The sequence below is a fragment of the Stomoxys calcitrans genome, chromosome 1 (assembly GCF_963082655.1).
Source record: "Stomoxys calcitrans chromosome 1, idStoCalc2.1, whole genome shotgun sequence".
In the NCBI taxonomy this organism is placed as follows: domain Eukaryota; kingdom Metazoa; phylum Arthropoda; class Insecta; order Diptera; family Muscidae; genus Stomoxys; species Stomoxys calcitrans.
In genome coordinates, this window is record NC_081552.1 from 216,642,947 (window position 1) to 216,665,757 (window position 22,811).

Sequence of the window (22,811 nt, forward strand, 5' to 3'; positions counted from 1 at the left end):
CCTATGGCCCGTCTACATAGTGCCAAACATCTGTGAGCTTTCTCAGTATGCTCTTGAATCTGACAACTCGAATTCAGTTTTCTGACTAAGATCACACCTTATTAAGGAAACATGGTGCGTTAAATTGGCCCACCCTCATCTTTCTCGTGAACAGGCATATTTCAGTCCTCTCTGGGTTAACATTGAGACCTCTGGGTCTAGCCCAGTTATATACCATATGCAAGACCCTTTCGGCCCTTCTGCATAGCACGTTCGTATCCTTACCCCTCAGTCAGCATCCGTAATAGGTCATTTATGGTGGTCCCCCATAGGAGTGGCGATACAATGGCCCCCTGTGGCGTGCCTTGTGCCACTTTCTCCCTTATATTTATGCCATGGGACACACAATTTATCCACCTGTTGCTTAGCATATGGTTTAACCAGTTTCTAAGGACCCGGTCTAAGTATTGGATCAATGTGTCGATTAAACGCCGCCTTATCTCAATGCAAACCACCAATGTGTACGTCTTGGCATCGAAGGATTCTTCTATTTTATGCACAACCTCGTACAGGGCAGTCTCCACCGACCTTCCCTTGACATAGGCATGCTGTTTGTATTTGAGCAGTTCGCTGGATGTCCTACTCTTTGTCATGGTGTCCATGGTGGTTTTGAGCAGAAAGGACGTACGGCTTATAGGTCTGGGTGGAGAGAATGTTTCATTTACAGAAAGCACAAAAGACATGGGTGTTTTGCTGGACAGGAAATTGAACTTCAAAACCGAAATTTTGGGAAGGGCAAGAAGGCAAATTTTGGCCTAATGGCCGCGTGTCATGCATTGGGTATAGACTGCAGTTGTCAGACCTATAATGCTATATGGTGTTGTGGTCTGGTGGGCGGAGCCTCAAAAGTTCACCTACTGCTCAATACTTAACCGGATCCAAAGGATGGCTTCTTTGAGCATCATAGCCGCACTGAGGACGACACCATCTGGTGCACTGAATTTAATGCTACATCTTACGCCTCTGGGCATTGTGGCTACCCAAATTGCAGCGACCACTGACGTGAGGTAAAGGGAGCTTTCTCATTCGTCATTGGTTGGACACTGTGTTATCCTTGATACCAAATCCGATGTTCCAGGCAGTGTGGATTACACCCTACCTGAGCCGCTTTTTGATAAAAAGTACTGTACCACTATTACTGATAGAACTGATTGGAACTACGATATCCCTGGTAACAGAAGTTACATAGATTAAGAACTGGTCATATCGAAAAGGTTACCCGACCACTGCTGTGTGTATTAAGCGGAGATCCTTGCCATTAAGGAAGTGGTGGAATGGCTAAGATATAATGTCATTACGACGACTGGCTTAAATATCTTCTCAGACAGCCAGGCAGCCATTAAAACCCTGGAGAACGTATTTCTGAACACAAAAACCGCTCTCGACTGTTACAGATCTCTTAACGAGATGGATGAACAGTTAAAAATTCACCTGTACTGGGGCCGGGCCACAAAGATATCCCTGTAATTTGTAAAGCGGACGACCTTGCGAGACTTGGAAGTACCCTACACAATCCAGGGATACTGGAATCTGTGGGCCTAATCTAGACTTGAAGAGGTCTACCGCTTTGCTGTAATTGGCTAGAACAGACGTCTCAGTCGGAAAACATGCTGACAGACAGAAGGTTGCCAGCAACGACTTTTGCAGAAGCTATGAGCACATCGAAGAAGAAGAGACAATAGAACACCTTCTGTGTGTGTGTCCCGCACCAGCAGTAAGAAGGAGTCCCACTTTAGGTTCTCATTTCTCTGAGAACCTGTCTGATTTATCGGATGTAAACATTCGCAAGTTATTGGGCTTTTTAAAGCGATCTGGATGGTTCAACGGTAGGAACTAGAAGGAATCTTCCTTCTTCTTTTCCTGTGGTATTACAATGGGCGAAAACGTCTAAGTGAGTCTGATGCAGCCTGCCACTTAAACCATACCTAACTTGCCTTGCCGGGCTTGGATATAATCACCACCTTTGCCTCCTGCCAGGCTTTCGAAGTATATGCAAGTCCTAGGCACGCTGTGAAAATAGTTTCCAGATGCCCCATTCGTGTTACGTATATAGATTCTTATAATCCATATTTGAACTTAATATACATAATATATTATATAATAAAGTTTCATTAAAATTCAAACCTAAGCGATATATCCTTGCTTTCAGTGAAAAAAAAAATATTGAGTCACTCTAAAAAACCACACCCTTCCCATAAGATGATGCATTTGAAACACTGAATACATGGCAAACACATTGAACCACACTTCCTTTTTGGTCTTTTGCAGATGTTTCAATGAATTGGGTAGAAGAAATTATGTCACGCCCTCATCCTATTTGGAAATGCTAAAGGCGTTTAAGGCATTCTACATTAGAAAGCTTGACGAGATAACCCGATTAAGGGACAGGTAAGTTAGTTGGCAATGCCAATTGCACGTGATGCACTTAACACCAACATCCTTGCGGAATACGCTTGCCTTCCCTCCTTAAACCTACATATCGCCTGCTTATAGATATACCATTGGTTTGGAGAAGCTAGATTTTGCTGCCGGTCAAGTGGGTGAAATGCAGTCAAATCTCTATGAATTGCAACCCAAGCTAAAAATCCTGTCAGAGGAAACGGAGAAAATTATGGTGAACATCGAACGTGAAACAGCGGAAGCTGAAAAAAAGAAAGAAGTTGTGGGTGCCGATGAGGCGGCAGCCAATGAGGCTGCTGCAGCTGCCCAGGCCATTAAAGATGATTGTGAGAGTGATTTGGCCGAAGCTACACCGGCCCTGGAGGCTGCCTTAGATGCCTTGAACACTTTGAAGCCGGCCGATATATTTGTGGTGAAATCGATGAAAAATCCTCCCTATGGCGTAAAATTAGTACTGGAGGCGGTATGTGTATTGAAGGGCATCAAACCAGATCGCAAGCCTGATGCAACGGGCAGAATAGTCGAAGACTATTGGGGTGCATCGTTGCGTATGGTTAGTGATATGAAATTTTTGGAATCACTAAAATCCTTTGATAAGGATAATATACCACCGCCCATTATCAAGAGGATAAGAGAAAAGTAAGTGGAAGAAATTTATAGAAATCAAAGGCCTAGGGGAAAAGTAAGTAAAATTCTTAAAATATGGCAGGACAGAAACTTCATAACGATCGAATTTATTAACGGCGTCTATTAATGGAATCACTCTACCATTTATTGCTTTATTTCTATTAAGATACGTTGCCGACCGAGATTTTGTTCCCGAAAAAATCAAATCTGCCTCCACAGCTTGTGAGGGCATTTGTCATTGGGTTCGAGCCATGGATGTCTATGATAAAGTTGCTCGCATTGTTATGCCCAAAAAGGCCGCCTTGGCTGAGGCAGAGAATGAGTTGGCTTCCCAGATGGAAAAGTTAAATGCCAAGCGAGCCGAATTGCAAGTTATTTTGGATAAATTACAAAAACTTAACGATTTCTTTGCCGAGAAATCACGTCAGAAGAAAGGATTGGAGGATGAAATTGACAATTGTGAAAAAAAATTGAATAGGTAAGTGAACAAGATGTAATAAAGAGAAATAGTAAAAAAAAAATAATGCGGACAATCTTTTTCTATGCAGAGCTGAGAAGCTGCTTGGTGGTCTGGGTGGAGAAAAAACACGTTGGTCTGAAACTGCTCAAAATTTGCATCGGTCCATTAGCAATATTGTGGGCGATGTTTTGTTAGCAGGCGGTTGTACTGCATATTTAGGATTTTTTCCCACCGAGGTAAGCTTGTGCACATTTCTAGAAACCTATTAAAAATATCTGCACCAAACGCTATGCTTCAAAAGGTTTGAAAAGTTTATGAATCCAAACTCTGATATATAACGAAGAGCATAAACATTTTTGCTGCTAAGGAAAATGAGAAAAGTGAGAAGGAGAAGGGGAAAAAAACTGTATTTTTCCAAATTGGGAAGACTAGGTTGGGTTAGTTTAGATTGAAAAGAGGGTGCAGATATTTATCCGCCCCATGCCACTATGGACACACCTTAGCCAGCAATCGGCTTGTTGTGTGCTCTAAAAACTACAAAGTAATCTCTAAAAAGAAAATTTTATGTTAAGAATTACGTGCAACTTACAAAGTCCTTAATTGTTTTCAATGCCACTCTGCTAAGTTGGTTCAAGTCTGGTATTGTGTCCGCACCTAAGTGCCGGTATCTGTTAGACGCGAAAGCCAGGCAATGACAAAGGAAATGCTCCAACGTCTCATCATCATCAACGTCTCAACTTGCCGTACCGATTCTACATAATAAGAGCTCGTAGTCCCATATGTCCCGTTATGATAATAATACTATACTGACCTCTTTCTTACTTCCCTTCAGCAATAGCCTCGTCTTCTCACGATCTGGATCCCGCCATAGGGGATCTGAAGACTTAGATAGGCCATGGAAGACTGGAAATACTAAGAAAGGCAAGGATCCTCATGTTGCGAAATCAGGTAGTGCATAAAGCAACGATCCTAATATTGATACATCAGACTGTGTAGTGACAGGAATCTCAATGCACCCAAAAGATCAGGGAGCATACGATGAGACCATCACTCACTCCCAAGTATTCCAATTACTAAAGATTTGGATGACTAGTATAGGGTGAATTTTTTGAGGTTAGGATTTTCATGCATTAGTATTTGACAGATCTCGTGGGATTTCAGACATGGTGTCAAAGAGAAAGATGCTCAGTATGCTTTGACATTTCATCATGAATAGACTTACTAACGAGCAACGCTTGCAAATCATTGAATTTTATTACCAAAATCAGTGTTGGCATAAATATTCCATTGAGAAACAGGGGCAAATTTTCACATAGCAATGAGTGATGTCCGATTTGAATTTAAGCTCAATGATAAGGTACCTCCTTTCTGCAGCCGAGTCCGAACGGCGTACCTCAGTGCAGTTTTTACAAGGCCTCTGTGCATAGTATAGTAATTCAAAAATGTCGCCGGCAAGGACATCAGTGGTTATCGAGGGATTTGAACCCAGGCATATAGCGTCATAGGCGGAAATGCTAACCACTGCGCTACGGTGGCCTCTAACAAATTAAAATTTTCCTTACGGTTTACAACTTCGATACAACAGTGATGGAACAGGGAGACGTTGGAGCACTGTTGGCATCACTTTATCTGCCTTTCGACTCTACGACACCTACGTCGTAGCTGCAACGGTTCGTGAGGTAGGAAAAGCAGACGGGGTACGCTGCAAACTCTCCCCCCATTTGGTGGGCCAGTACCAACATTTAAAAGCTGGGCCAAGCTCGGGCAGAATTTTTGAATACTAACGACTTATATAACACTTAATATTGGTAACACCGCTACCTTTGTTAAAAGGATTAGGGAGGAGATTTTAGATGTGACAGTATGTTCGCAAAATCCTATTGATAAGTTTCAGGATTGGGGGGTCTCCAAGAAACACTCCTCCTCAGACAATGGCTACATGAGATTACGAATAGCACGGCCAGTGCCAAATCCGTTAAGCTTCCGTAATGAGTTGAAAACCAAGTGGACTAAATTCGGAAGACTAATCTAAAGAAGACTTGGGCAAGATGATATAGATTGTCCAAGCATAGAAGACATTGCGACAATGTCAACTGGATTACGAATGCAATAGTGGGTTCTTTCGAAGATAGTTGTACTCTTCGGGAAAGGAAATTAGCCCAACAAAAACCCAGAATGACCGGCGAGAATCGTAATATCGGGAAAAAGGTCTGAATAATTTACAACAGAGCACGTCATAACAATGCGGAAGTTTGTTGGAATGTGTAGTACACACGGCTCAAGGAATACAATGATATTTTCAGAGCGGCAAAACGCACCTCCTCAAACCTTTTCTGCGAACAGGTCGATGGCTTTAATGACGCCGCCAACATGGAAAAGTTTCTCTCAAAAACACATTTCCAAACTGAAACGTTAGTAGACGCCATGGGAGTGAGAGCTGAGATGACGGAGGACATGTTGGGGCCTTTGATGAAAACCCATTTTCCACAGGATACGAAGGGACTCACGGACGCACCGGAATCTTGGAATAATCAGGTTAATCGAAAGCTTATAATAACGGAATTTATGGTGAAGGAATCTTTGAGGAGCTACAAACCATTTAAGTCACCCGGACCTGGAATATTTCCCGGACATGGAATATTTCCGGCGTTACTACAGATAGGGGGAGGCCACCGTGGCGCAGAGGTTAGCATGTCCGCCTATGACGCTGAACGCCTGGGTTCGAAACCTGGCGAGACCATCAGAAAAAATATTCAGCGGTGGTTTTCCCCTCCTAATGCTGGCAAAATTTGTGAGGTACTATGCCAAGTAAAACATCTCTCCAAAGAGGTGCCGCACTGGGGCACTCCGTTCGGATTCGGCTATAAAAAGGAGGCTCCTCATCATTGAGCTTAAACTTGAATCGGACTGCACTCATCGATACGTGAGAAGTTTGCCCCTGTTCCTTAGTGGAATGTTCATGGGCAAAATTTGCATTTGCATTTTACTACAGAAAGAGGCAGACTATCTGGCCTCTATTTGCACAGCATGCCGAAAGCCTGGCAGGAGGCAAGGGTGGTGTTTATACCTAAGACTGGCAAGGCAAGTTATGCGACACCAAAGGCCTACAGACCCTTAAACCTTACGTCCTTTCTACTCAAAACCATCGAACGTATTGTGGACACCATGATAAAGAGTATGGCATCCAGCGAACTGCCCAAATACAAACATTTTCCACAGCATACGACGTGACTCACGGAGACACTGGAATCTTGGAATAATGAGGTTGATCGAAGGCTTATCGGTACGGAAATTATGGTAAAGGAATCCTTGAGGAGCTTCAACCGTTTAAGTCACACGGAGCTGATGGAATATTTCAGCGTTACTACAGAAGGAGGTCGACTATCTGGCACCTTATCTAGCCCCTATTTTCACAGCGTACCTAGAACTTGCACATACTCCGAAAGCCTGGCAGGAGGCGAGGGTGGCAAAGCAAAGTTATGCGACACCAAAGGCCTACGGATTATAAGCCTTTCGACCTTTCTACTCAAAAGCATGGAACGTATCGTGGATACTATGATAAAGAGTAGGGCATCACGCGAACTGCTCAAATACAAACAACATGCCTTTGTCAAGGGAAGGTCAGTGGTAACTGCTCTGCACGAGGTTGCGCATACAATAGACAGATCCTTCAATGCCAAGACGTACGCATTGACGGCATGCATTGACATCCGGCAGGGGCTTAATAATGTGCGGACCGACACACTGATCCAACCCTTAGACCAGTGCCGGGTGGACCGGGTCCTTAGAGACTATATTAACCATATGCTAAGTAACAGGTGCATTAATTGTGGGTCCCATGACATGAGTATATGGGAGGTGACACTAGGCACGCCACAGGGGGGCATTTTATCGCCACCCCTATGGGTGACCACCATAAATAACCTATTACGGATGCTGACTCGAAACCGTCAGCTACTCAGACAATGTTGTAATACTTATAAGTGGTAAGGATCGGAATCACTTATGCAGAAGGGCCGAGAGGGTTCTGCGGATGACATATGACTGGGCTAGACCTAGGGGTCTCTATATTAACCCAGAGAATACTGAAATTTGCCTTTTCACGAGATACATGTTTTTTTAAATCATATGTACCCTAAACCCATAGAAAACATAGATTGCGCCTAACAATATTTGTAGTCTGTACAGCAAATTTACAAAAAATGCCGGTTTGAAAAATTCGGGCAGAATTTTTTATTTTCGAATTTCTCCCACTGCGTTGGAGCATTTCTAGTGTCATTGACCGCCTTTCGAGGCTAACAGACATCGGCATTTAGGTGGGGAGAAAATACCAGACATGAACCAACTTAGGCGGGTAATATAGAAAACAATTAAGGATTTTGTAAGTAGCAAGGAATTCCTAACTTAGATTTTCTTACTTTTTAGAAATTAGAACCTACAACAAGTCGATTACTGGCTTAGGTGTATGTCCATAGTGGCATGTGGCGGATTAATATTCGCACCCTCTTTTCAACCTTACCCAACCTAATATTATGAAAAAAACTACTTTGATTAAGTATGAGTATATGTGAAAAAATTCACAGTTGACTTCTTCTCATCTGTTTAATTAATTCGGAACTCTTTTGGGAAACTTACAATGGAATTTTTGTTTATGCTTACAGTTCATTGGAATGTTTTTGTTTTTTGATAACATAAAAACCTGGCGAGTTCAAGGATCTACCCAGCAAACGATGAAAGGATATAGCGACAATACTTTTAATAATGTAATGTTGGAATTCACTCTCTGGGAGACATGGGGATCCTCGTTCTCCAGTTGCATTCAGATGGTACTATGCTCAAGTTCATATTTATTAACAAATCACTAGCAAAGAGCTCGATTTGAAAGATTGTGACTGGAGAAATACTACAAAAAGGGGTTTTATCAACAGGATTCTCAGACCTTTTGAGTTCGAAAGGACGAGGATTGATGCATACGCGTATGATGGTGTCATCATAGTTGTGCCATTCCAATGGCTGGCTGCTTTCCCTTCACTACAACTGCCTGGAGGGGCGATGTTTAATGGTAGGACTGAGCTGATACAATTCACCTGTAGGAGGCAGCGTGGTGTTTTCAGAGGATTTGTCCTAATAGGAGTATAGCTGATGCCCTCTGCGGAGTTCAGGTATCTTGGTGTGATTCTTTAACAGAAGTCTTCTGTCGAGAAGAGGCTCAACAACCTACTCACAGCGCTCTAATTCTATCGAAACTCGGAAGATAGGAGTTGAGGGCTTAGGTCGGGGACAATGAATTAGATGTTAGACGTGATGATTCGGCCGTTTTTCACCTGTCACTGACAAAAAATGTATTTCTCTGACGGACCCTGACCCCTATGAACTATGCCCCAGCAACCAGAGGTAAACTTAACGACCTTCAATACGTTAACAAGGAAATATCCCCCCTGCTACATCGCTCTGCACGTATAGAGTATCATAAGCACTCAGTATTTAAGCAAGAGCCGGTGCCGCCCGGACTCTCACTGAGACTCTCCGCTCGATACCTCCGATTGTCTGCGACTACCGTTGCAGCTTCTCCGTATGGGGCAATCCACTTTTCGCAGCTTAATACCCAGACACTGTGCAATGGTTTCTGTGTCTGAGGAACAAGAACATAATGTTGTCAAGGCTTGTTACCTAGACGTAATTAATTCAAGGCACTAGAAACCGGGACGCGTAAGTAGAAGTTTGGTAAGAACGAGTGGTCGAAGGCTAAGGGCTCCTGAATACGAGATACATTGGCAGAATGCTGGCCAGACAAGGTACCAGTGACTATGCGACCGAAGGTTAACTATGCGAAAGGCTAGCCAGGAATAGATCGTTGATGGATGCTAAGCGTGCTGCGTTTTTCCAAAAATCGCGATAATGGTACGTGAGCTGAATTACAGTTTTGCAAAGGCTTTGTGGCAGATTCGAACTGAGGAAATACGACTTTGTGCTCCTGATAGAGTCCTGAATGGGCATTGTAATGCCAGTACGCGTTTAAAGAGAAGTTGGATACAGTTCAACGTCACTGTCCTGTAATGGTAGGAAGTAGGCGTATTATCGGCCCTTAAATGTCAAACTGAAAGATTCTCTTAATCTACTGTCTTGTGCGAGCTTCTTGAAAGGATGGACATTTTCTACAATGACCGGCAAATGAACGATGGGCTGATGCTCGTTTGCAGGATGCTCAGTGTTCTGTAGCTGATTTTTTAGCAGAACTGGACTAAACTTAACTAGGGGGCTGTGGAAGCATGACCTCATTCTTCTTATAGGATTTTCTGACTGGTCATTGCAATGTCACGACTTTTGTGGCTCAATGGAAGCTCAAGAAGATGCGGAGGTCTGCATGTTTTGTGGTGATGAGAAAGGGTTGCAAATGGTTGAGCACCTTTTGCATCACAGGCAAACAGTCGCAGCGAGAAGGCTTATGGACTAACACCCATTTTCATGAGTGAAATCTTCAGAGTCACATCAGCTTCTTGTGATTCTGTTCTACATTAGGTAACTGAAATAGCATAACGAAGGAATCTCTCATCGGCAAGGTGTTTTCTCGGGCCCGCCTTGTTCATATCGGCCTTTTAACAGTCATTTTAATGTCTTTTATGATAACCGCACGAACTGAGCATAACTCATGTCGTAGCCATCCTGCAGATAAGGCCCTATGGTCCGATATTTTGTGGCACAGGACACCTCTCATCCTAGTCTGAACTGGTCATTGCAACGTCAGTTCTTTGAAGTCTATAAGACTTTTTTTCAATGGCTATTAGTTTAACTTATCAAGGTGGTTTTTCAACAATGGGAAGTTCATAAGTTTGCTGGGTAGTACTTTCATTATTCCTTCGATTTAATAAACAAACTGAAAAAACCTTGTAGAACTTTATACAATTCATTCAAGCTTTTTGGCTTGAATCATTGAATGGAGTTTTTAACCACGTCTTCTTCTGTGGAAATACATCATAGCCAATATTGATGATAGCACTCTGGCTATGAGCTCCATGGGATACGAAAGCAATGTAGTAATCCTACATAGTTGTTGTCTTGTCAATCAAAATGAAATTAATTACTGCCATGCAATAGTGCACACGTTTCGTCGATAGCCAAGTGTAGTTCCTGTAGGAATAAAGAAAAACAGCAGGAGTACTGGCGGCCAACTGTTGCTGGTCGAATACCTTGATTGATGGGGCATGGTATCATCATAACTGGGGGAGGGTTCAGGCACCATTAAGTTTCCAGGGATACCCCAACATCACTAAGCTTTTTTCTATGGAAATTCTAGCCATTTGGATGACAATAGCATTGAATGTCAGTGCAACTGAGTGATGTTCCTGCAACATGCAGTTATGGGCGCAAGGATGCAAAGCTAAATTTGCAGGATTATAAGAACACAATTGGAGAAAAACATAAGGGATGCATGCCTACTCCTAACCATCTAACTAAGCATATCCTACATGGACTTCATTAAAGTGACATTCATGCACTAGCAATATGCAAGTTAATGCAAACACTGTGCATACCCCTGTGTCGATAAAATGACAATACAATCAGCTTAAGAGGCACCTTTGGCTTAAGCTACAGTAGTGAGCAGTATATCAACGGCTAAGAAAAAAAAACAGAAACTCGCAATTCAAATAAGTTAACATTTAATTATGTTGGATCAGACCAAACATTTGCATACCCACTGTGACGAGGAATGTCGCACACGCTCCTTCTCCTCCCCACATGTTTTTTGCCGTTTAGTTTTATGCTCTGAATCACGAAATTTTTTTTTTTTTTGAATTATTATAGCCATCACCATAGAATGGGGAGTATAGAAACCTAGTCAATCCGTTTGTAGCACCCCGAAATACTGAACTGTGACCCCGATCTAACCATGCCCGTCTTTGCAAATATTGCCCACGATTATACTACTAAGGGACAGGGGCAAACTTCTCACATATCAATGAGTGTAGTCCGATTAACGTTTAAGCTCAATGATAAGGGGCCTCCTTATTATATTCGATTCCGAACGGCATTCCGCATAGGCATAGTACCATACAAATGTTGCCAGCACGAAAGCGGTCGAACGAATAAAGATATCCGCTTGAAATTTTACACAGAGACTTTTTACTGATGTAGGTTGGTGGGGATTGCAAATGGACGATATCAGTTCAGATTCGGATATACCTCCGATCCAATCGCCCAATTTGATATCTTGAGCACCTAGAAGCCGCAATTAATATCCGATTTGGGTAAAATTTTGCACGGTGCATTTTTTTTATGACTTTCAATAACTGTGCCAAGTACGATCGAAATCGAACCTGATACAGCTCCCATACAAACCGGTCTCCCGATTTGACTTCTGGATCCTGAAATTGAGCATGAAGTGTTTTATTATGACTTCCAACAACCGTGCCAAGTAAAGTCTGATCCGGTCTATAACATTATGTAGCTCCTATATAAACCGATCTCCCGACTTGACTTCTTGTGTCCTTACCAGCCACAATTTTTGTCGGATTTGGCTGAAATTTTGCATATAGTTTTCTATTATGACTCCCAACAACTGTGTCAAGTACGGTCCGAATCGGTATATAACTCGATATAGCTCCCATATAAACCGATCTCCCAATTTGAATTCTTGGGTCCTTTCAAGCCGCAATTTCCATCAGATTTGGCTGAAATTTTGCACGCGATGTTCTGTTATTACTTCCAACAGCTGTGCTAAATACGGTCCAAATTGGTCTATAACCTGATATAGCTCCCATATAAACCGATTTCCCCATTTGATTTCTTGAGCTCCTGGAAGCCGCAATTTTTGTCCAATTTGGCTGAAATTTTTCGGTCTATATCCTGATATAGCTCCCATATAAACCTATCTCCCTATTTTACTTCTTGAGTCCTTGCAAGCCACAATTTTTGTCCGATTTGGCTGAAATTTTGCATGCGGTGTTCTGTTACAACTGTCAACAATTGTGCGAATACTGTCCATATCTGTCTATAACCTGATATTGCTCCCATGTAAACCGGTCTCTTGATCATCCTTGTGCGGTACCTAGAAGCTTTAGTTTTTGCTGGTTTCGCAGAAGTTTGTTATATAGAATAAATTTATGCCCTTCAAATAAATTTGTTTTGTATAAATTTTGAAATAAATTAATGGCTTCCCAGATTCGGCCCGGCCGAACTTACAAATTTTTAGTTGTTTTTATTAAAGTTCTATCTGATCGGGTACCGCTCCACAGCGCCTTCTTTCACTATCTGCAAATGCAAATTTGGCCATGAACATTCCATTAAGGACAAAAGGGCAAACTTCTTACATATCAATGAGTGCGGTCCGATTCCAATTTAAGCTCAATGATAAGGGACCTCCTTTTATAGCGCAGTCCGAAAGGTGTGCCGAAGCGCGACACCTATTTGGGTTAGAAGTGTTTGCATAGCAAAGTACCTCATAAATGTTGCAAGCTTTAGGAGGGGAAAACCACAGCTGCAAATTTGTTTCCGATTTTCCTGCCAGGATTTGAACCCATGCTCTCAGCATCATGGGCGATCATGCTAACCTCTACGCTACGGCGGCCTTCCACTCTCTTGTATCTTTTATTTGAGCCCTATGTTATCATGGTGGGTAAACAAAGCTGTTTTGGGGGATGTTTTAAGAGTGGGATGGTCCCAGAGAATTTGGATATCAAATTCGTGTTTTGCGCCCAAGTGCCTTTCATTTGAGCCCCATATTGCAATGAACGGTAAATATGTCCGATTGGCGATTTTTTGCGGGTGGGGCAGGCCCATAAGAGCTTTTCCCCAAATTTGGATATCAGATTCCTTTTCAACTCCGAATTATATTTCATTTGAGTCCCATTTTGCCGTAGCTCAATAATATGTCATTTTGCGGGGTGTTGTAAGGTGGGGTGATCCACCAGGCACTTGGTTCCAAAAGTGGATATCAAATTCGCCACCCACTGTTAAATACCTTCCATTTGATTCCCATATTGCCATGGTTGGTAAATATGTCCATGGCGAATATAGGATTCGTGCCCTACTTTCAAATACCCTTCACTTTAATCCCTAATTGCCTTCCCAAATATGCCCAGTTTGAGGATGTTTCGGGTGTGGGCCCTGTTATACCTTTTATTTAAGCCCCAAATTGCCAATGTCCGCAAATGCGTCCTATTTGGGAAGTGTTATAAGTGTGGCACGGCTCTTAGACACTTGGTCGGAATATTTTTTTTTTCAGCCGCGATCGCAAATATATCCTGATTGGCAGGTATATGCGTGGTGGGGCGGCCAACTAGAGACTTGGCCATAAAATAATATATATTTTAGCTGCATATTGCCAAGATCGGCATATACATTCTTCCTAAGGGAAGATGTGGCTACCCCCACTTTGTCTCTAAAGTTTGTATCAGACTGGTGCTTTACTCCCAAATACCTTTCATTTGAGCCCAATATTTCCGGTTTGGGGATGGGTGACCAAACATTTAACCCCAAAATTGGCTATCAGATTCATTTTCTACTCTCAAATGCTTTTCATTTGAGTCTTATATTGCCATTATTGGTACATAAATCCCTTTTGCTTCTTTTGGAGGTGAGGTGGTCCCCTAGGTAATCCACCCCAAATTTGGCCATCCATTTTTTTTTAACACAGTGCAAACACTATTTCACTTAAAACGCCCCACCGATCTTTGAAATCTATCGTTTTTGTATTCAAATTAAAAGTGTAATTTTTTTAAAACACCTAATTTTCGGCGGCACTTTTGGGGCGGTTTTGGGCTTGGGTTGGCTCGCTAGGTACTTGGACCTAATTTTTAATATCATATCAATACTCTACTACCGAATACTTTCATTTGAGTAACATATTGTCTCGATCGGACCACTTTTGATTTTGGACGCTGCTTTTGGGGAGGTTTTGGTCCTGGGGCGGCCCTCTAGATGTTAGGAACCAATTTTTAATATCATATTCGTATTCCATACCGAATGCCTTTCATTTGAATCTCACCCGTCCGTCTGTCTGTCTGTCAAAAGCACGGTAACTTTCGCAGGCAGTAAAGCTAGTCGCTTGAAATTTTCCATAAATATTTCTTCTTGGTGAAAGTCAGTTAGGATTGTAAATGGGCCAAATCGGTCCATGTTTTGGCAAAGCTACCATGTAACCAAACTCGGATCTTCACTTCTTGAGCCTCTAGAGCGCGCAATTATTATCCGATTTGGCTAAAATTTTGCATGCAGTGTTTTGTTTTGCTTCACCTATGTTAAGTATGATCTAATCGGTTCATAACCTTATATAGCTCTGAGATAAACCCAACAAATATGCTTAGTATTTCGCAAATCGGTACATAATCTGATATAGCTGCCATATAAACGGATATAGGATCTTGATGACGTGTTTTATTATGACATCCAACAATAATTCCTAGTATGGCTCAAATCGGTCCATAACCTGTATTTTGTTTTGTTATAGCTTTCAACAAACGGGCTTTGTTTGATCCAAATCAGTCAATCGCCTGACGTATCTCCCATATATTTCCCGATTTTATTTCTTGAGCCCCTGCAATTTTTATCCGAATTGGCAGAAATTTTACACAATGGCTTCTATTATGGACGCAAACATACAATTCAATTATGGTCCGAAACGAAAGAGATACCGGGCAAAGACCTCGACATATGCGACCTATGGTGTATATAAGATTCGGCCCGGCCGAACTTAGCACGCTTTTACTAAGTTTTTTTTGTTTAAGTTGGGAATATGCATTGGTGCGGAGGCCACCGTAGCGCAGAGGTCAGCATGTCCGCCTATGACGCTGAACGCCTGGGTTCGAGTTCTGGCGAGACCATCAGAAACAATTTTTCAGCTGTGGTTTCCCCTCCTAATGCTGGCAACATTTGTGAGGTACTATGTCATATAAAACTTCTCTCCAATGAGGTGTCGCACTGCGGCACGCCGTTCGGACTCTGGTATAAAAAGGAGGCCCCTTACCAATGAGCCTAAACTTGAATCGGACTGCACTCATTGATATGTGAGAAGTTTGCCCCCGTTCCTTAGTGGAATGTTCATGGGCAAAATTTGCATTTGCAATATGCATTGGTGCATGCACATAGGTCGTCACTCATGTGGTATGTGGGGCTTACAATCCACCTTATCGCCGCTGAGAGTAAAATGCACCTCCGCACCGCTTTCGGCTTCCTTCGAGGAGGCTTTAAAATCGGTCTTTACACCTTTGTCCTTTTCATTGCTTGCGCCTTCCATCTCCCATCGTTGAGATCACTTATGTCTCTTCGACATCAGTTTTGCTTCGTCTTAGGATGCCTTCGGAGTATCTTGCTATTGCGATCCAATTGTCAATAAATACTTCTACAACATTTTCTGGAGTTTCTACAACATTTTTAAGGGACGCGCTTGATTTCTTCCATCGTGTGCAGTGGAAGAAACCATGTTCAGCATCATACAGGTGTTCTTCATCTTTGTAGTGCAAAAAGGAGTGCTGCACTTTCCCATTTTGAGCAAATATTTCCTAAAATATCCGAATCCGGACAGCATTTGCTTTATGTAATCGTTTACATCCCCATATTTCTATTATACAAGGTTCTTGATATTTGGGATCAGTTTCGCATTCCATCTCCCGTACGCTCCGTTCTCCCACCCTATCTGCCACATTCTTTCACTCTCCTCTCTTTTTTCATTTATGTAGTCTTGAGTAGGTTCACTCTCGCCTTAAAAGTGCAGAGAGTTCTTCGGCTTGCAGATCTAACAGTGTCATTAATGCTATTATCTGCACCGCAGCACCGGCAACGGTTCTATATGCCGATGTCACTCAGAGTGTAGCGGTTCGCTGAACAGTGGTCAGTTGTTGTGCCTGACTGGAGGCTACGCTGTCGTCTCGCATGTCTAATTTCGCGGGGAATTTTTGTTGTTGTTGTAGCGGTGTGTTGTGTTCTATCATTTGTCTGCTTGATTCTACTGAGTTTCCAAGTCTGGGAACTCTGCAACTAAGATGGGGTACGTCCAAAGGGATCTGGATCTGAGATGAGTGGTTCTGGCTGGGCATTTAAACAAGTGGCGTGTGTTATGTGGTTCCTGGTCGCAATCGGAGCATACATCCTGCACGTTAGTATTAATCCTTGCTCTGTAGGAATTGAGGGGGCTGCATCTGCCGGATCGTAATATAGCCACAACTATTCTGGATTGCCGGGGGAAGTCAATTTCTTCAGGTGCAATGGGAACAGTCGTTCTCTAAGCAATACATTCACCCGGTAGCTATTCACCGCATCCGCTTGATACCCGCTTGATATGCCGCTTGACCTAGAGGTTATCTCTTGTAAAGCTGGATCTTGCCTTAAATCTTCTGGGCGGTGGATACCTATCCACAAGATGATGATTTGGATGTGACAGCCCAGAAGGTATTGCTTAGACAGCATGTATTGTAGTTTAGTTATGTCTTCGCACGGGAAGGATCTTTGTCTCCTGATGTAAGTGGTCCACATGTAAACTGAGGAGACAGCCCGTCGCAGTTGGAAGAGCGGCATTCTGAGAGATTTGAATACAGAGCTGACGAGACCACACTGGCATTGCATAACTTACCACAGGCACACGAAATGCTTTGTATGGGTCAACAAGGTTCCTTTGTCAGCACCCCACGTGTTGCCGGCAAGTGACTTGAGGACCTTGTTTCTACTATTGGCTTTACCGCAAATTGTTGTGACATGTGAGGAGAATTTGTAAGAATTGTCAAATATGACAGCAAGTATTTTGGGACACTTGATGGTCGGAATTTTCACTCAGTCGACCAACACTTTCAGCTCCCTAACCACCTCACGCATGTGCGTAGTGAACAATGTGGTTGCAAATTTGGTGGCAGATATCTTCAAATTTTTTGCAGCGAAATAAGAGGCAGGTTCGTTGAGGTAGATGTAACAACACAGATGCCATCAATGGGTGGGGGACCTAATGCAATGATCGTACAATCGTCCGAGTATGATACGATCTCTTATGCCATCTGGAGGTGGTGGAATGGAGTTTAGGCAGAGGTTAAACAGTGCCGGAGCTATCACCCGCCTTGGGAAACTCCCTGTTTCACTATACGGTGCTTCGATTTCCTATCCCTCAATTTTACAAATGACTGGCGACCCTCCAACCAGGCATGAGCCCAGCGTTTCAGGCCTGGCTGGAGGGACGTTGTGACTATGTCCTCAAAGGTTTGGCATGGCTGACCGTTAGTGGGGTTCGTGGTCTGTGTACGCCGGGAAATTGGGCCGCACTTGGGGTATTCGACCGTCCGGTATTAAGCGAGCGCCAATTTCCACATTTGAGGGTGGTGTCAGTTCAAAGAAGCGGCGATTTGCATACTCTCCGAAGTCGGCCCGATCGACCAGGTGATTGAAAATCGTACGGCGCTCAGACGTTATGAATTCGGGTGGTCAGTCAATAGTGAGGATTATGGGGGGTGGCCTGATCCTAAAGAAATGATGGCTTACCAGATTACGTCACTCAGGAGATCAGGGAATGCAATGAAAATGTCTAGAGAGCTGTAGCACCTCCTCGTAATCCTAGTGGGAGCATCCTCATTGACCATGCAATAGGTAGGGCCTTCAGTATGCTACGCCAAAGCTGTGTCTTGCTGGTCGTTACCTAAGGGAAAATGCCATGAAACGTAATGAGCATTGAAACCAGACGATTATGGCGATACAATAACCCACTTATATCAGGCTTTTAAGCTGGGTCATTAACTGGGTCATAACTAATCTAATACCGCACGGGAGAGGTCAGAGGGTTCACATGGTCCGACGAGGAGGATGTAGAAGGTGACGACTGCTACGCATGTGACCCACTACTGCCCACGTTCGCACAGCACCTTGCAACATATTCAGTGCGACTATACTCCCGGTATATATACGTTGTATAGCTCTATCTCAGCAGTACCTGACCTGAATGCTATCATCATGCACACCAGGCTCAGGCGCAGGCAAGATGGGCCTATACTACACGAATGGTGTATCACGAAAGCCAATCGTCCACCTCCATTCATTAAGGGATCCTTACATAGCACATTGTATCCGTGACAAGTGTGCAGGCTGCAGGTGGTGGTCAGCTTTGTCTCCTGGATCGTTGCAACCAATATGTTCTTCCGACTCATAAAATCCACTATCTCATCGAACTTGCCTCTCAGACCATTGCAGTTCAATTTCAAGAGAGGTACATTTCCCGGCACTGGCCTGACAATATTGGGTCTGGGATGCTACTGTTGCATATAATGCCGCACGGGAGAGGTCAGAAGGTTCACATGGTCCGACGAGGAGGATGCAGAAGGCGACGACTGCTACGCTTGTGACCCACTACTGTCTACGTTCACACAACACCTTGCAACATATTCAGTGCGACTATACTCCCGTAGTGACGTAGGGCAAGAGCAAGATCGGAGATGCACCTACTCCATGAACAGCTAACACCTGACCGACACCGACCTATGATGGAGGCGGTTCTGACAGAACCAGGGGTTCTTTTCAATCCCGGCATAGACCAGAAGCTTGCGGAGAAGGCACTCCAGAATGTGCGTCTCCCATGACGAAAAAAGGGGGTTTCCTTGTCTCTTTAGCAGAACTAATTCCGCCATGTGTGTGGCCATCTACAGTCAGCGTTCGTAATGCCAGTTCCTCAAGCGGATCATGAACTGCGTTGGCTTACAGAGTAAGCCTCTTCCGTGTTTCTCACCACTATGACTGCCGCAAGTACGTCTGCGTAGTCTATGAGATATGTCTCGCCAAGCACTTCCATCCTATGAATTTCATCGTAGCTGATGTTCCATAGGTCTGGGCCCAGGATGGACCCCTTAGTTGCTACTGATGTTATCTGCAATCTCTTCGTTCTTGAAATCGTGTCTTAAGAGGTAACCTGGTATTTTTAACTTCCATTGTGGGGCGTCCATCACATCTTTCCACCTGAGGCTATTAATAGCGTTCTCCACATCATGGGTAGCCAAAAGTATGATTGGTTCGCTGTGTTGGTTTTTTTTCTCATGCACGTAGAACCTCTTCAACAACATCGTTTAGTGCGCCGACAGTTGATTCTCCTAGACGGAAGCGGATAACCCTCCTTCCGTGTTTAAAGGTTCTTTCAGTCAAGGTTTCTTATGTCAAGCATGCATACAAATCTGTAGTACTAGGATCCTAGTGCGTCTCCCCTTCCCTTGCAAAAACATCTTCACCAAGACACGCATTGTACATATATACTACTTTAAAGGGTTGGAAATGAATATTTCGATGGTTTTAAAATGGAATGAGAAAATAAATATTGCCCCCTCCTTCGGTGGTGGGTATAAGAAGTCCAATTTAATTAACCTATGTATATTACTGCTCGGCCTAGAGCATTGTGACTTATTTGGAGTAATTCCACCACCTTCTTTCCTCGTCACCTTGGGCGATTATTAATTTATCATTTACATTCTCACAAAGGAATTGATAATCGAAACTATTCTGAATCTACGGGTTATTTGCATTTTCGCATACATTTTGTATGTCTTGTGCATTAAAATTTCGTGTTTATATGAACATAGAATAGCCACAAGTGACGGAAATAATTCAAAGTAAACCGATTATTTCCGCATTAAATTGAAATATTCTGTTATTCGAAATTACTTTTCATCACAAAGAGAAGTTTATTATCCAGCTTAAATGTATCCACCAATACTTTGTGTCTTTTTCCTTCGTACCCGTCAAACAGTATCGCGTACGTATCCTTGAGGAATGGAATGATGTCTGCCTACAGCGTAAAATACCTTGTTCGGAGAAGTTCTCATTAGCCAACACTTTGGGTAATCCGATGCAAATAAGAGCCTGGTCATTAGCCGGCTTACCGGCGGATAACTTTTCCGTTGAGAATGCAATCATTGTGGCGAATTCCAATCGTTATTCGCTGTTAATAGATCCGCAAGGTAAGTAGACCAACAGACTCACAGAATACCAATTACAAATGCAAAAGGGCAAAATATTAAATCAAATAAATTCGCTCTTTACTCTTCAACTGCTCCTCACTCGCCTTTGCATTCACCATGGCTCCATTTGTAGTACAAGCCAACAAATGGATTAAAAATATGGAAAAGAACAACGGTCTTAAGGTGATTAAACAAAGCGATGGCAATTACATGCAAGTCCTTGAGCTGGCCATTACTTATGGCAATCCTGTATTGATTGAAAATGTCGGTAAGTTCAACTTCCTTTTGCTTTTTGTTCTCCGGTTCATTTTAAATTTTAATGGACAAATTTATTTGTGTCTTTACATCTTGTGTTGTTTTTGTTTTCTTTGAGCTTTTCCAATTTTTATTGGATTCGTGAAAATTGATGATGAGCCATAGCAGCAGGCTTCATCATCAAGCTGCTGTCGAAATTGAATGACGAGCAATGTGAAGTTGCCCGTTTGGATCATAAATTAGAATCATTACGATTTTGTACTGGCAAATCGTTATAGCCTTTTGATGGCCATCAAATGCTATACGCATTACCATCCTTGTCCACCAGAAATAAAGGAGCATTTTTGTTGCTTTCTCCGCCCTCATCACTCCCAATCTATGGAAAATTAATGAAAGATCTTATTTTCTTCTCTGTTTTTTGGAAACAATTTAGTAAAGATGGTCATAACATTGACATTACTTTATCGTGTACCAAAACCCAGGGATGTCTTAAGGAGCAATGAGGATATTTTTAGCATTTAATTTGGGAAATTTTTAGAAAAATTCTTAAAAAAAATTAATTCTTAACAAGAAAGAGCGTGCTAAGTTCGGCCGGACCGAATCTTATATACCCTCCACCATGGATCGCATTTGTCGAGTTCTTTGCGCGGTATCTCTTTTTAGGCAAACAAAGAATAATGGATAAGAATTGCTATGCTATTGGAGATATATCAATAGTAGAAGTAATTGGGTAATATTATTGTCCATTCGGATAATAATTGCGCCTTGTATGGGCTCAAAAAGCATAATCGGTAGATAGGTTTATATGGGAGCCGTATCAGCCTATAGATCGATTAAGACCATGTTGGAAATGAATATTGAAGATTATGGGGGAAGCCGTTGAACAAAATTTCAGCAAAATCGGATAAGAATTGCGCTCTCTAGAGGCTAAAAAGTCAAGATCCCTGATCGGTTTATATGGCAGCTATATCAGATTATGTACCGATTTGAACCATACTACACACATTTGTTGGAAGTCATAACAAAACACTTCATGCACAATATCAGCCAAATCGGATAAGAATTGCGCCCTTTAGTGGCTCAAGAAGTTAAGATCCAAGATCTGTTTATATGGCAGCTGTATCAGGTTATGTACCGATTTTAACCATACTTAGATCAGTTCTTGGAAGTCATTACGAAACACTTCGTGCAAAATTTCAGCCAATTCGGATAGAAATTGCGCCCTCTAGTGGCTCAAGAAGTCAAAATCCAAGATCGCTTTATATGGCAGCTATATCAAAATATGGACCGATAAGGCCCATTTACAATCCCAACCGATCTACACTAATAAGAAAAAGTTTTTGCAAAATTTGAAGAGGCTAACTTTACTCCTTTGAAAGTTAGCGTGCTTTAGACAGACAGATGGACGGACGGACAAACGGACGGGCATGGCTAGATCGACTTAAAATGTCATGACGATCACGAATATATCTTTATGGGGTCTTAGGCGAACATTTCGAGGAGTTACAAACAGATGGACGCAATTAGTATACCATCATCCTATGGTGGAGGGTATAAAAAGTCTTTCAAAAGGAAATTTGACTGACATTTTCCATAGAAAGGTAATAATGAGATAAAAAGATAATTTTATCGAAATTTTCTGCAGAAATATAATTTTGACCATATTTCCTACAGAAATAAAATTTTTACCAAATTTCCTACAGAAATAAAACGTTGAAAAAAATTCCTACAGAAATACAATTTTGAAACAGAATTTTGACAAAATTTCAAGTGGAATAAAAATTAAACAAAATTTCCAACAGTAATGAACTTTTTTCAAAGTTTTGAAATGTCACCTAAATTTTATTTCTTTTAGGGAATTTATCAAATTTAAAATCTAAGAAGAAAAAAAACCGTATCTCGGAATAGGTAGGTTAGGTTGAATAGGTTGCCCACCAAAGGTGAGTTCACTCGGAGGCAAGTTTGGCCCATTGTGGCACCCTAGAGAGAGAAAGGGAAAAGAAAGAAAGTGTGAGACCTCGGACTAGAAAGGACAGTAGGAGTGGAAAACCCGAGCGATGGATGAAGAACTGCCCGTCCCCACGCAAGCTCGGGTCCACCTACGCCGGAGCTTGTGGCAC

The 22,811-nt window shown here is 42.5% G+C and overlaps 1 protein-coding gene across 2 annotated transcripts in view; it reads left to right on the plus strand.

Moving 5' to 3' along the window:
- The window catches only part of LOC106086176 (dynein axonemal heavy chain 3), a 430,123-nt gene that overhangs the window by 286,367 nt on the left and 120,945 nt on the right, over positions 1-22,811 (plus strand). For both annotated transcript variants that reach the window (XM_059360617.1, XM_059360618.1), the window contains 6 exons: positions 2,308-2,427; positions 2,533-3,078; positions 3,233-3,544; positions 3,615-3,762; positions 20,226-20,436; positions 20,570-20,704. In XM_059360617.1, coding sequence (XP_059216600.1) covers positions 2,308-2,427; positions 2,533-3,078; positions 3,233-3,544; positions 3,615-3,762; positions 20,226-20,436; positions 20,570-20,704 — 1,472 coding nt within the window. The remainder of the gene's footprint in view (positions 1-2,307; positions 2,428-2,532; positions 3,079-3,232; positions 3,545-3,614; positions 3,763-20,225; positions 20,437-20,569; positions 20,705-22,811) is intronic.